The sequence below is a fragment of the Poecilia formosa genome, unplaced genomic scaffold (assembly GCF_000485575.1).
Source record: "Poecilia formosa unplaced genomic scaffold, Poecilia_formosa-5.1.2 Scaffold802, whole genome shotgun sequence".
In the NCBI taxonomy this organism is placed as follows: Eukaryota; Metazoa; Chordata; class Actinopteri; order Cyprinodontiformes; family Poeciliidae; genus Poecilia; species Poecilia formosa.
This window is the reverse complement of record NW_006800741.1, coordinates 54,216-67,981: the sequence shown is the minus strand read 5'-3', so window position 1 is coordinate 67,981 and position 13,766 is coordinate 54,216. Positions and strand designations below refer to the sequence as shown.

The 13,766-nt window shown below is 51.1% G+C and overlaps 2 protein-coding genes across 14 annotated transcripts in view; one reads left to right on the top strand and one right to left on the bottom strand.

The window, feature by feature from the left end:
* The window catches only part of kifc3 (kinesin family member C3), a 36,168-nt gene extending 31,766 nt beyond the window's left edge, over positions 1 to 4,402 (top strand). For 8 of the 12 annotated variants that reach the window (XM_016666818.1, XM_016666819.1, XM_016666817.1 and 5 more), the window contains 11 exons: positions 40 to 170; positions 244 to 355; positions 440 to 621; positions 718 to 822; positions 904 to 1,034; positions 1,142 to 1,265; positions 1,355 to 1,484; positions 1,878 to 2,107; positions 2,176 to 2,325; positions 2,886 to 3,015; positions 3,365 to 4,402. In XM_016666818.1, coding sequence (XP_016522304.1) covers positions 40 to 170; positions 244 to 355; positions 440 to 621; positions 718 to 822; positions 904 to 1,034; positions 1,142 to 1,265; positions 1,355 to 1,484; positions 1,878 to 2,107; positions 2,176 to 2,325; positions 2,886 to 3,015; positions 3,365 to 3,612 — 1,673 coding nt within the window. In that variant the 3' untranslated portion in view covers positions 3,613 to 4,402. Of the gene's footprint in view, positions 1 to 39; positions 171 to 243; positions 356 to 439; positions 622 to 717; positions 823 to 903; positions 1,035 to 1,141; positions 1,266 to 1,354; positions 1,485 to 1,877; positions 2,108 to 2,175; positions 2,326 to 2,885; positions 3,016 to 3,287 lie in introns of all 12 variants that reach the window. The other 4 variants (XR_001660675.1, XM_016666813.1, XM_016666815.1 and 1 more) reach the window with 4 other exon arrangements.
* Positions 4,403 to 4,484: 82 nt separating this feature from the next.
* The window catches only part of katnb1 (katanin p80 (WD repeat containing) subunit B 1), an 11,025-nt gene continuing 1,743 nt past the window's right edge, over positions 4,485 to 13,766 (bottom strand). For both annotated transcript variants that reach the window (XM_007543347.2, XM_016666823.1), the window contains exons 5-20: positions 13,541 to 13,641; positions 13,429 to 13,470; positions 9,342 to 9,425; positions 9,056 to 9,171; positions 8,606 to 8,677; positions 8,387 to 8,537; positions 8,110 to 8,300; positions 7,892 to 8,037; positions 7,074 to 7,124; positions 6,809 to 6,873; positions 6,548 to 6,733; positions 6,330 to 6,479; positions 6,184 to 6,260; positions 5,550 to 5,624; positions 5,357 to 5,473; positions 4,485 to 5,290 (exon numbers count right to left, since the gene is read on the bottom strand). In XM_007543347.2, the coding sequence (XP_007543409.1) occupies positions 5,149 to 5,290; positions 5,357 to 5,473; positions 5,550 to 5,624; positions 6,184 to 6,260; positions 6,330 to 6,479; positions 6,548 to 6,733; positions 6,809 to 6,873; positions 7,074 to 7,124; positions 7,892 to 8,037; positions 8,110 to 8,300; positions 8,387 to 8,537; positions 8,606 to 8,677; positions 9,056 to 9,171; positions 9,342 to 9,425; positions 13,429 to 13,470; positions 13,541 to 13,641 (1,766 nt within the window). In that variant the 3' untranslated portion in view covers positions 4,485 to 5,148. The remainder of the gene's footprint in view (positions 5,291 to 5,356; positions 5,474 to 5,549; positions 5,625 to 6,183; positions 6,261 to 6,329; positions 6,480 to 6,547; positions 6,734 to 6,808; positions 6,874 to 7,073; positions 7,125 to 7,891; positions 8,038 to 8,109; positions 8,301 to 8,386; positions 8,538 to 8,605; positions 8,678 to 9,055; positions 9,172 to 9,341; positions 9,426 to 13,428; positions 13,471 to 13,540; positions 13,642 to 13,766) is intronic.

The following is a 13,766-nucleotide window of genomic DNA, read 5'->3' as shown; positions in this document are numbered from 1 at the left end:
TGAAGGTGATGGTGAAGGTGATGGTGATGACGTCTCCAGGTGTGCGTCTGAACCTGCTGAGCCTGCAGCCAGCCCTGCGAACTTTGACCTCCGACTATAACTGCCTGAAGAAGCAGGTCCAGGATTTCCCCTCCATGCTGGAGAAAGCAATCAGAGAGGCCAAGCAGGAGGTGAGGCCTGGTTCCGCCCGGCCCGGCCCGGCCCGGTTCCACCCGGCCAGGCTGATCCGCTGTGTGTCTGCAGATCTGCCAGGTGATCAGCGACGTCAGCAGCACCAACCAGGATCTGCTCAGGAAGTACAAGAGGGAGATGAACCTGAGGAAGAAATGCCACAACGAGCTGGTCCGCCTCAAAGGTCCGACCCGCAGCAGAACCTCCCGCTCGGTTCTGGTTGCTGCTACCTATGGCAGGCCCATTTAACATGAAATCTGGGTCCCAGGTAACATCCGGGTGTTCTGCCGGGTCCGACCCGTCAGCCAGGAGGAACTGGACTCGGCCGACGCCGGAACGGCGCTGAGCTTTGACTCGGACGACGACGCCGTCCTTTACCTGTCCTCCAGGGGAAAGGTCATGACCTTTGAACTGGACAAGGTCTTCCCGCCGCAGGCCTCGCAGGAGGAGGTGAGCGGCTCCAGAACCAGGCCTCCTGGCTCTTCCTGGTTCTGGTCCCCTGACTCGGCGTCTCACCTGTGTCCTGTTCTCTGATTGGTCCTCCAGGTGTTCCAGGAAGTGCAGGCTCTGGTCACTTCCTGTATCGACGGCTTCAACGTCTGCATCTTTGCGTACGGACAGACGGGATCTGGGAAGACCTACACCATGGAGGTAGGGGGCGGAGCCTCACCTGGCCTCACCTGGCGCCGGGCCGCCTCTCACCTGTAAGCCCCGCCCCCTTTGTGTCCGCAGGGCGTGACCTCTGACCCTGGCATCAACCAGCGCGCGCTGCGCCTGCTGTTCGCCGAGGTGACGGAGAAAACTCTGGACTGGGAATATCGGATCGTGGTCAGCCTGGTGGAGATTTACAACGAGACGCTGCGGTGAGGACCGGGTCTGGTTCTGGTTCTGCTTTAGATTTGATCGTTGCATGCGTGGGCTCTGCTGCCCTGCGCTGCGCCTGCAGGCTCTGACGCTCTGTTTCCTGCAGCGACCTGCTCAGGCAGAATCCCACAGACAAACTGGACATCAAGCTGAACCCGGACGGCAGCGGGCAGCTCTACGTCCCCGGACTGACGGAGATCGCGGTCCAGAGCCCTGAGGACATCAACAGGGTAACCGCTTCCTGTCTGTCCTTTCAGAGTAAAACACCCAGATATCAGAGCAGCGATTCTGGTTCTGATGGCCTTGTCCCTGTCCCCAGGTGTTTGAGCTGGGCCAGGTGAACCGGGCCACGGCATGCACCAACCTGAACGAACACAGCTCGCGCTCCCACGCGCTGCTCATCATCACTGTGTCTGGGTTCAACAGCACGACCGGAACCAGAACACAAGGTCAGGCCGGTTCTGCTTTCTGACCACCGGTGGTCCGGATCCATCTGTCGGGCCTACGGAAGGCCAGAAAGGCCAAAATTCCCACCGAGAATCGCGAACAAACATCATTATGATCCTGCTTTAGCTCCGGCCTCTGCTGCTGTTGGCCAATCAGATTAGAGTTACTGTAACCAATCAGAGACGGCCAGTAAGACCGTTTTGTATGGAAGTCAGAAAATTAAATACTATTAAATGAAATGTGAACAAATATTTAAGGATAACTTTTACATTCTTACTTATTTCTTGAGGTTTTTGAGTTTGTTTTGAATGAAGCGCCTCTCCATGCTTTTGTTAGCATTCATTCTGATCTTTTGGCGTTAAAATGATTCTGTGTTTTTCATCGTTCTGGTTCAGGGAAGCTGAACCTGGTGGACCTGGCTGGGTCGGAGCGGATTGGGAAGTCCGGAGCAGAGGGCAGCAGGCTCCGGGAAGCGCAGTGCATCAACAAATCGCTGTCGGCGCTGGGTGATGTCATCAGTGCGCTGCGCAGCCGACACGCCCACGTCCCTTTCAGGAACTCGCGGCTCACCTACCTGCTGCAGGACTCTCTGAGCGGAGACAGCAAGACCCTGATGATGGTCCAGGTGAGTCCAGAGGCCAGAACCCGGCCGCCGCAGTCCCGTCCCGCTACTCACCGCTGCTGTTCCTCCAGGTGTCTCCGTTGCCTGGCAACGTGAGCGAGTCGGTGTGTTCGCTGAAGTTCGCTCAGCGCGTTCGGAGCGTGGAGCTCAACTCTGCCGCTTCGTCCAAGAGACACGAGAACTCGTCCACGTCGTCCTCGCCTACGCACGACAGCCTAGAGGTACGCACCGGGATCCGCCACCTCACGCGCAGCAGAACCAGTAAAAAGCTACTTGTGCTAATGCTAAAGCACAGAGCAATAGCATTGGATCTGCTAAAGCCTTAATCGTTCATCATTAGTGCTTTAGCAATAGTGGAACAAATTTTAATCACTAGCATGCTAGCATTAGTGGAATTAATGCTAACATTAATTAGCGCTATAGCATTAGCAGAATCCAAGCATCAACATTGGTTCTACATAAATTCTGCTAATACTAATGCACTTGTGATTATCTTGAGCAATGGCCACAGTAGTGCAGAACATTTCATCTTCAGCTGTTTTTTTTAGTCTAAAAGCAAAATGTCGACAGACGTTGAACTTTATTCAGCTGAAATAAGAGCAAAGTAAATTAATGTCCTCTAATTTAAAATTTCTGGATAAATTCTTGAACAGAATGTGTGCTAAATGTTTTCAAAGTGTGCTAAAATGCTAAGCTAAGGCTTATCTCTGCTGCTAGCGGTAGCTGCGGTGCATGCTGCCTGCTGCAGCTGATCTTCATCATAAACTCTCTGGTTCTCCAGCTGGACTCTCCGCCCGTCACGCCGGCGCCCCTCCCCATCTCCCGGGCCAGCAGCGCCGGCTCTACGCTGTCCTCGGCCTCCAGGACGCCCAGCGGATCCCGCAGGCGCTCCCAGTCGCAGCTGGCTGCAGGTACACACCCCTCTGTTGACCTTTGACCTCCTCACATTCCTTCATGTTTCTAGATTGAAGTGGATTATTTATTTATGTCCAGAGTAAAAACAGGAACGTTTGAAGATGATCTTCATCCTGGTTTTTCAGATTGAATAAAGTTCACTTAGAGGCTTTTATTTTGTAGAGTATCTAAACAGGAAGTCAGGTTCTCATTCTTTTACAGACTGTGTCCTGTCAGGTCTGAGCTTCTTTCATTTATTTTCATCCAACTTTAATAAATGCTCCAGCAGCCTGCTGCGGGCTACCTGCAGTGCTTTGTGGGTATTGCAGTGCATTGTGGGAACTGAGCTGTGCCTCCTGGCTGCAGGTCGGAGCGGACCCAGAGACGGAGCGCCTCTGCTGTCCGTCTGCCCTTCTTCCTCTGTGTCTTCATTCTGTGCTCTGATTGGTTGGTTTCCAGACAGACAGGTAGACAGAGCCGGCCCGTTGCTAGGAGACGGCGGGCAGGTAGGTTGGGGTTGGCATGGCGACCTCAGCATGGCATGGTGCCCTGTGTTGTCTCCACCCCCTGCAGCTTGTGTGTGTGCCTGTCAGGCCTTGCGCAGGGCGAACTGAGCCCACACTGCTGCTGGCAAGATGCATGCTGGGAATGTTTCTGCTTCCTCCGCGCTGCAGCCAGTCCGATGGAAACATCCCATAATCTGACTCCATTCTGAGATAATCTGGAATAAATCTGGACGTCCGGTCCGATAAAGTTTACTGATGAACATTTGGAGCTGCGCGGTGCCGAGGATGCTGGGAGGTTTCTGTGGTGGGCGGGCCTCCGCTGGCGCCCCCTGCTGGCCGGGAGGAAGAGCCGCAGCTGTTGCGGGTCGGGTTGTGTTCCTGACTGGACGTGTTTCTTTGGATCAGAATCAGGTTCTGACCAGGTTTCTGTTTACAGGACGACTGAAGCTGAACTGAACGCCTGAGAAACGCGGGACGTCCAGGGAGACGCCCGGGATTTGGACTGAACCCGGCCGTCACCACAACCGACAGTACTTCTGTTTCTTGGACCGGACTTCACAGAACCGGACCAGAACTGCTGCTGGACTGTGAGGAGTTCTGACGTGATGTAGCAGACGATGAAGAAGAGCAGACTCTTCCTCCTGAACTGAACGAAATGAATCCTCAGAATTCCTTCTGTTTTTGCACTTTACTCTGAGGTTGTTTCCCAGCAGCGCCCCCGCAGGCCGCTGCCTGAACTGTTTTTATTTAGTTGAACTTTGACCTGTAAATGTTCTGATCTGGTTGGATCTTATTTGGGTTTGGACTCTGGAGTGGTTCTGCTCCAGAGCCGGCCGGGATCCAGTCCATCTGTCTGCTGATTGTTTTCTAAATGTTTTTATTAAACTTCCTGAAACGTTCTGATGGTTTGGTTGTAGCTCCAGATTAATCTGCTAAATGTTTTCCTACAAGAAAAAAACATTTCAGCAAGACGGAAAAAACTCAGGAAAAACTTTATTTATGGAAAATAAAACTAAATTGTCCAGGTTAGCCAGTTCCTGGGAGAGACGGACACCTGGACAGGTGAGACACCTGGATGCTGCCAGCTGCAGCTTTTCGTCAGAATATTTAAAAAACAAACTTTGAATTTCTATAAACGACCTGAAAGAATCAGATTCTCACTCTGGGATTACAGTTTATGAAGTAATAATCCAGATTAATCTTCAGTTGCAGAACTTCCAGTGTTTTCCTTTCACAGCTCTATCGGCCAATCAGCCGATCCGACCGGTTCCTGCCGTCCAATCATGGAGCAGCTTCGTGCATAATGAGCCAATCAGCTGGCAGCATGCTGCAATATGTTGGGTTACTGAACTCTCGGGTGCAGAGGTTCTGATCTGCTGTTGGGCCCCACTGATTCGGACCGGGCCAAACGGGTCGATAAGCAGAACCATGCTGCTGCTTCATGAACGGTTCTGATCCGGTTCAATTCAAAGGTTCTTTTGAAGTTCTGGAAATGATTTAATTTGAAAAAGTTTGAACCGCCGAAATAAAACAAACTGAACAGACCCGGTTCTGGAGCTCCGGCCCGGTTCTGGAGCTTTATCCAACATTGAAACAGGAAAACATTTTTCCTTCCGAAGCGGTTCTGGTCGGGTTCAGAGTGGGTCACAGCGCCTCGTCCAGCGGCGCCATCAGCAGCTGCAGCTCCTTGAAGGCGCTGCCATGGCGACCGGCCTGGCCGGCCCGGTTCTTCACCACGTTGCTCAGGTTCTTCAGGTAGCGGCAGCACTCCCGGCACTTCTGGTGCCTGCAGACAGAGGTCAGAGGTCACAGGTGGGCCGTGGCCCTGTGCCGCCCCCTGCAGGTGACTCACCGCTCCTCCCTGGTGATGTCCACCCCCACCGCCGGCGACGCCCTGAGCGTATCGCAGATCAGAGTCCAGAAATGTTTCATGATGAGCTTCAGCGACGTGGAGCCGGTCTGCATGTAGCTGCAAACAGAACCAGGGTCAGGTTCTGTTCCTGACCCAGACCCACCAGCTGGTTCTGGTTCTGGTTGGGTCTCACCTCTCGTATTTGCTCTGCAGCAGCTTGTCGATCTGAGGGAGAACCGTGGTGCAGAGGTCCAGTTTCCACAAGGAGCTGAAACAGAACCACAAGCTGCTGGTTCCGACCCAAATGCTCCCAGGAAGGATGGAGCGCAAACACTCCGCACAAGAGGAGACGCTGTTTTTGGGTCAGGGGTCAGATTTAGGACTAAGATGTGAATTGAGTTTTGTTTAGGATAAGGATCAGTAGAAATGAATGGAAGTCAATGGAAAGTCCCACCAAGACAGCAAGGCAAGAGTGTGTGTGTGTGTGTCTGTGTGTGTCTATGTGTGTGTGTCTGTGTGTGTCTGTGTGTGTCTAGGTGTGTGTGTGTCTATGTGTGTGTGTCTGTGTGTGTCTGTGTGTGTCTAGGTGTGTGTGTGTCTATGTGTGTGTGTCTGTGTGTGTCTGTGTGTGTCTAGGTGTGTGTGTGTCTATGTGTGTGTGTCTGTGTGTGTCTGTGTGTGTCTAGGTGTGTGTGTGTCTATGTGTGTGTGTCTGTGTGTGTCTGTGTGTGTCTAGGTGTGTGTGTGTCTATGTGTGTGTGTCTGTGTGTGTCTGTGTGTGTCTAGGTGTGTGTGTGTCTATGTGTGTGTGTGTGTGTGTGTCTCACGGCTGCAGGTTGACGATGTTCAGGACGTCCACTACGATGGACAGATCGTTCATGGACACGGCAGCGTCCAGAGCGCTCTGCGCAGACAAACGGTCTTTGTGTCAGGACAGGAAGTAATCAGATTACTGTGGTTGGCGGCGGCTCACCTTGACGTCGTCGCGGGTCCAGACGGACCGGACCGTCTGCAGGTTGCGCTGGCGGCTGCTCAGCATCACACACATGGTGTCGTGACCTTTGTTGATCTGTGCCAGAGCGCCATCGTCTGTGAGAGCGCCGCCCCGGTGGCTGGCTGGGGACTGCAGCCAGACATGGTTAGCAGCTCTAACAGGAAGTTCTGATGGTTCAGAGGAACCGGGAAGCTCACCGGCAGGAAGTCGGCCACATTGAGTCCCAGCGGCTCGTTGCGGCTGCTCGGGATCACCCGTGGCAACGGTGGCGGCCTGGTGGGCGGGGCAGACTGGCTGCCGGGGGCGGGGCTACACGGCTTGGTGACGGCGACAACTGTGGGTTCGACCCTCTGGACAGGGGTGGAGGTGGCGAGGGGCGGAGCCTGAGAGAGCAGTGAGGTCACATGTCTGTGGTCCAATCAGAACGGGGCTGCAGAGATGATGCTGCATTCACTGACCTGCTGCTTGTCAGGAGACGGCAGCATCATGTCCTTCAGCTGCCGGCCAACGGCCGCCACGCTCTCTGACAGGAACAGGAAACAATTACAAACAAGCCCCGCTTTTATTGTGAAGGGCTATTACCACAGCTGGGTTCTTTCTGCTGAATCGGACCCAACCGGCCAGCAGAACCCCTCCTGACCCCTGACCCGGGCAGGTGAGGCTCTGCCTGGGGAAGGAAGTAATCAGATTACTGAGCAGCAGCTGAGTTCCAGGAAGACTCACCGTCTTCAGGAGGAGCTGGAAACGGCTCCGACATCCTGGGAGGAGTTCGAGCTGAGAGACAAACAGACCTGGATGGTTAGCAACAGGTAGATGTGTTACCTAGCAACAGCTAGTTAGAAGAATTATTAATACCATATTTTATGGACTATAAGCCGCTACGTTTTTCCACTCATTGAACCATGCGGCTTGTAGCCCGGTGTGGCTTTCTGTGGATTTTTCTTCAACCACCAGGGGGGGTTCACTTCCTGCTCTTTAGCAGGAAGTGCTTCCTGCTTCCTGCTCTTTAGCAGGAAGTGAATCATTGGAAGTGAAAATTGGAAATCAAAGAAGTGCTGATTTTCATTTAGAACAAGCACATGCTAGCAGCAGGCATGACGGAGAAATGTCAAACTCATCCTCCCTCATCATGGAAACATCAGGAAGACGTTGATATGATGCAGCTTGTAGGTTGAGGGCTGAAGATTTGGCAGTACAGATCGACAGCCGCTGCACTAAACTCAATGAGAACGAATCCATGGTTCGGCGTTAGAGACGCAGCCCTCTGCTGCCCTCTTGTGGAAGACAGAGAGCAGCGGCTTTTATATGCATGTTTCCAGATTTTTTTTAAACTTTGTGGTGCAGCTCATAGTGAGGTGCGCTCTATAGTCCAGAACAATATTCTAATTGATAGTCCAATTAATACTAATTGATACTTTCATATTCTAATGAATACTCAGGAACATGACAGCTTCACTAGGTGTGTGTGAGTGGAGTGAGGGGCGGAGCCTGCATCTGAAGGGGCGTGGCCTCGCAAGGGGTAATTGCTCTGCTCCACCTACAGATGGCGTGTTTGGGCTGGAAGATCTCTCTGTAGTCGTCGGCGTTGTGGATCTCTGCCGACGGCTGCTTGTCCTCCGCCTCGTCCTCGCTCTGGCTCCGCCTCTCTCCATCGGGGCTCCGCCTATCGGTGTCCGAGCGCTTCATTCTGATGACATCACATCGGTTGTTAACCTCATGACATCACAGGCCCAGACGGTCGGCGACCCCCGCTGCCGACCTGTGGGAGCTGCAGGCAGTGGCGGGTCTGTCGTAGTTGCGCCGCAGCGCCGCCGCCCTGGGTTCCGCTGGATTGGTAAGCGGCCGGTCGTCCCGGACGATACCCTGGATCACGGCGCCACCGCTCCGCTTCACCCGCTTCAGGTCCACCACGAAGGACGAGACGCTGGACAGCTGGTGGGACACGCCGATCTGAGGGACGGACAGAGACGGCGCCGTTAGAGACACTGGCTGAGGAAGGGGCGGGGCCACGCTGAGGAGGGGGCGGGGCTACTCACCAGCTGCTGGTTGCAGACGGCCAGGTCCGATACTTTTCCCCAGCCGACTGGAACTGTGTCGAAACATCGGTCCGGTTCCCAGCCGAAAACCCGGAGGGAGTCCGAGGTGCCGCTGTAGAGGCAGGAGCCATCCGGGCTGAACAGCAGGCACCTGGAGGAGGGGTCAGAGGTCATCGCGGCATACAGGGCGGGGTCAGAGGTCAGGCTGATGGAGCTCACCTCACGGCAGACGTGTCTCCCTCCAGAGAGCCGACCATGGTGAACTTCTCCAGGTCCCACAGCTTGATGCTCCTGCAAGAGACAAGAGGCCGTCTGACCCGGTCCAGTGGAACCGGGCTGACCAGAACCAGACTAGCTTTCTGTGCTGGACCAGCAGAGCGGAGCTCAAATGGTGAGAGGAAGGAAAAGATTTGTAGTTCTAACAAATAAAAATCTGAAAAGTGTGGTGTGAATGTTATTGTGATCCAGCAGCAGGTCAGGGAGGTTCTGGTTCTGGTCGAAGCAGGCTAGGTTCTAATGTGCGTTAGGAGCACACCACACTTTTCAGATTATCAGTGTATCTGTTGAGACCCAGAATCAGTTTCTTCCTCTTCAACCTTTGACCTCTGGTCTCCATGGAGATAGCTCTCTGGTTCTGACAGATGTTCTGGAGGCAGAGCGGAACCGGACCTGTCGGCGCTGCCGGACGCAAGCAGGTACTCGTTAGGATGGAACTGGACTGCGCTGACGGCCGCCGAGTGCGACTTGAACTCGGTGATGGTTTTCCCCTGGAACAGGTCCCACAGCTGCAGAGACAGAACCAGAACCAGCTGAGCGGAACCAACCCAGTTCTGTCTGAAGTTACTGAAACAGCTACAGAAATCAGAACCCGGTCAGAGTTCTGCTGGATTCTGAGGGACTGGGTCAGCTCCTCAGACAGCAGCATGGTTCTGATGGGTTCTGGGTCGATGTTTACCTTCACGGTGCAGTCGTCGCTAGCCGAGGCTAACCACTTCCCGTCTGGACTGAAGGCCAAACTCCTCACAGCCTCTGTGTGACCCTGTAGAACCGAGCCGATATCAGACAGAACCCGCTTCTGGAACACAGAACCACTAAACAGCAGAACCTCTAACTGTTCTGATCCAGAGTCTACAGCAGGTTCTATCAGAACTCTTTCTCTGATCCAGACGATCCGATCCAGAACCTGACACAGCAGCTTTCCTGATCCACCGATTCCAGAACCCATCCAGAACCCCCCGGTTCTGACTGAATTAAAGTCTAATAAGGTGTGTTTAGTCCAGGGGTGCCAACCTGTGGCTCTGGGGCCAAAATCGGCTCTTTGGATCTTCCACCGTGGCCCTAAATAAGTTAAGTTATAAATCACTGATAAATTGTTTTTCATGACAGAATGACTAGAAACACTATAAATATTGTTTTAGATCTACTTATTTAGTTGAAAACTGTTTTTTATCCATCTTCTTCTGCATAACATTTATTTTAAAACTGAAGTATATATTTATAAAATATATTTTAAAGGTCATGTATAATTTTTGGATCTAAATTTAAATGTTATGTTGGTTCTAGTGGCCTTTATCTGAAAGTAGTTCAACAGGAAGGTGGGTAATGAGAGAGGGGGAGGGCATGCGGTAAATGCCACCAGGCCGGGAATCGAACCTGCGACCATGAGGACCAGGGCCTCAACATGTGGGTCATGCTTTGCCTCTGCGCCACCACAGCTCCCCCTAAACTGTTGTTTAGTTGGTTTAAGGGCAAATATGGTTTACAGACCTCTCCAGCTTAGACTTCAACCCAGAAAAGGAATTAGATCAGTCGCTCTTCAGCTTATTCCATCAGGAACTGTCGATACTCACTATTTAGATCAGAGACCAGAAGCCCAGAGGAAACTTGTGGATCAACATTAATTACTTTTTAGACTCTGTTCTCCCAACCCAGAGATGGAATTAGACCAGAGGAAACTTGGCAACCCTGAACAGGAGCTCCGAGTTTACAGACTTTAGATCAGCATTAGATTCTCTTCTTCTTTCTTTACTTTATTTTGTTTGTATTTCCTTTTAACTCATGTAAAGCACTTTGAATTGCCTTGTTGCTGAAAATGTGCTATAGAAATAAAATTACCTCATAAATATGTCTCATAATGCATTTATTCAGTCAGTATAATAANCTGAGGACAGGAAGTAGGAGGTCAGAGGACAGGAAGTAGCAGGACTGAGGACAGGAAGTAGCAGGTCAGAGTACAGGAAGTATCAGGACTGAGGACAGTAAGAAGCAGGACTGAGGACAGTAAGAAGCAGGACTGAGGACAGTAAGAAGCAGGACTGAGGACAGGAAGTAGCAGGGCTGAGGACAGCAAGTAGCAGGGCTGAGGACAGGGAGAAGCAGGACTGAGGACAGGAAGTAGAAGGTCATAGGACAGGAAGTAGCAGGTCAGAGGACAGGAAGTAGCAGGACTGAGGACAGGAAGTAGGAGGTCATAGGACAGGAAGTAGGAGGTCATAGGACAGGAAGTAGGAGGTCATAGGACAGGAAGTAGGAGGTCATAGGACAGGAAGTAGGATGTCATAGGACAGAAAATAGCAGGACTGAGAACATGAAGTAGGATGTCGGAGGACAGGAAGTAGGAGGTCAGAGCACAGGAAGTAGGAGGTCAGAGCACAGGAAGTATCAGGACTGAGGACAGGAAGTATCAGGACTGAGGACAGGAAGTATCAGGACAGAGGACAGGACGAAGCAGGGCTGAGGACAGGACGAAGCAGGGCTGAGGACAGGACGAAGCAGGGCTGAGGACAGGAAGAAGCAGGGCTGAGGACAGGAAGTAGCAGGGCTGAGGACAGGAAGTAGCAGGGCTGAGGACAGGAAGTAGCAGGGCTGAGGACAGGAAGTAGCAGGGCTGAGGACAGCAAGTAGGAGGTCGGAGGACAGGAAGTAGAAGGTCAGAGCACAGGAAGTAGGAGGTCAGTGCACAGGAAGTAGGAGGTCAGAGGACAGGAAGTAGCAGGTCGGAGGACAGGAAGTAGCAGGACAGAGGACAGGAAGAAGCAAGACTGAGGACAGGAAGAAGCAAGACTGAGGACAGGAAGAAGGAGGTCATAGGACAGGAAGTAGCAGGACTGAGAGCAGGAAGTAGGAGGTTGGAGGACAGGAAGTAGGAGGTCAGAGCACAGGAAGTAGCAGGACTGAGGACAGGAAGTAGCAGGACTGAGGACAGGAAGTAGGAGGTCATAGGACAGGAAGTAGCAGGTCAGAGGACAGGAAGTAGCAGGACTGAGGACAGGAAGTAGGAGGTCGGAGCACAGGAAGTAGGAGGTCGGAGCACAGGAAGTAGGAGGTCGGAGGACAGGAAGTAGGAGGTCGGAGCACAGGAAGTAGGAGGTCGGAGCACAGGAAGTATCAGGACTGAGGACAGGAAGAAGCAGGNACCCAATAAACTTTTAAAATATAATCAGGGTGTCCGAGGCGGCCGCAGCGTATGGATATTTACATCAGCCCAGTGTGGGTAGTTATTTTTCTTCGGAGAACTCCGCATCAAGGTGAGAGTTTAAAACGAACCGCGTTAGCTCTGGTTGCAGCTCTATGTGGACCGCAGGAGTAACTTGTAGTTGCGTGTCTGTTTGCAGCCATTTGCGCGTTGAGGAGCGATGAGAATGATTTATCTTTGTGAACAGAATTATATCGGGCGCTGCCCAGCGTGTGGCGCTGTCTGCCCTGTAAAGTTCATGTCTGTGGTCCCGGTTGGTTGGAGCGTTAGCAGTTAATGAACCAGCGCTAACCTGATCGTACAGGTTCAGCCCAGTGAGGAGCTTTAGCGCTCGCATCATGCTGGTTTTATATTATTTTATTATTATTTTTAGAATTATTTTTCCGGTTAAATGGTGCATCAAACCATTTCAGATGCTTTGTCTGCTTAGTCAGACTTAATGCGTGGAGATCTGAGAAACTTGTCCCATAAACTCCAGCAACCAAAACAGTTTCTGTGATTCTTATTAAAACTCAACAGACATGAAATGTTAGAGCTGCTAAAGCCACATTAGCAGCATTGAATGAAATCTCCTGTTTGTTGCTCAGTGCAGCAGATTTAACTCATCCTGCAGGGCCGGTCCAAGGCTGATGAGGCCTGGGGCAGAATCTGACTGAGGGGCCCCATCAGCACCTCGAACAGCTTCTGTGTTGGATTTAATCTGGGAGAGGAGGAGGAGTTTAACTGGCCAAGATAAAAACAATCAGTTATAATCCAGTTCACTAATTTATATTTGTGAACAAACAGCTCAAACTCAAAGATTAAATTTACAGCATCAGATTGTTGCTATGTTAACAAAACAATCTATGAATATTGTTCTTTGAACTTTTACGAAGTAAACTTGTCAGCTCCTTAAAATCTTACATTTAAATGTTAACCAATTTAAATCTTTTAATTTAAGCTGAAATCATTAAATCAAATTTAGCAGCATTGATAACCTCAATAAATAAATGGTACATTTATTTTATCTGTGGTCCGTGTTAAAATATTAGCATTTATGGCCCCTGAAGCCCTGGGGGCCCGATGGAGCCGCTGACTTGATTAAAGAAGTGGAAATATGTAATATTCATTTTAATTGTATTTTCTGATTTGTTGTTTTTAAGACTAGTTGTGGGTTTAAATATTGAAATATTACAGGAAATGTAATATTTTTACATTTCCTGTAAAAATATTACATTTTTACAGGAAATGTAAAAATGTAATATTTTTACATTTCCTGTCAACTTAAAATCTTTTAATACAAAAACACAGCGGAGCGCCCGCCGGGCCGTTTACTGGGGGAAACTCTGATAATGATGCGTTTCTTTTTTGTAAATTCAGAATGTTATAAAAAAGTTATGGAAAGACAGTGAAGCAAAATGTTCCATGTCGCTTCATAAAGTGAAGCAACATGTAATTCAGAGCCAGAACCAGGCTTCCACTGCAGGTGGTTCTGGATCAGGTGGTTCTGGATCAGGTGGTTCTGGATCAGGTCACACACAACTCCTTGGACCACAGAGAACTACTGATCTGGATCTGAAGATCTGACCTTGTAGCGAAACACGTATCCTTTCCTCCGGACGTCCCAGAGCTGGAAAACACATCAACACTTATTACACACACACACACACACACACACACAAACAAACAGAAACACACACCTTGATGTTTGTGTCCACAGAGCTGGAGGCCAGGAAGTTTCCAAACGGGTGGAAGCCCAGACTGGTGACATTCGCTTTGTGTCCCATCAGAGTCCGCAGGACTGAGAACAGGAAGTAGCAGGTCAGAGGACAGGAAGTAGCAGGTCAGAGGACAGGAAGTAGCAGGTCAGAGGACAGGAAGTAGCAGGTCAGAGGACAGGAAGTAGCTTTACTCTTGGCGGCCTCC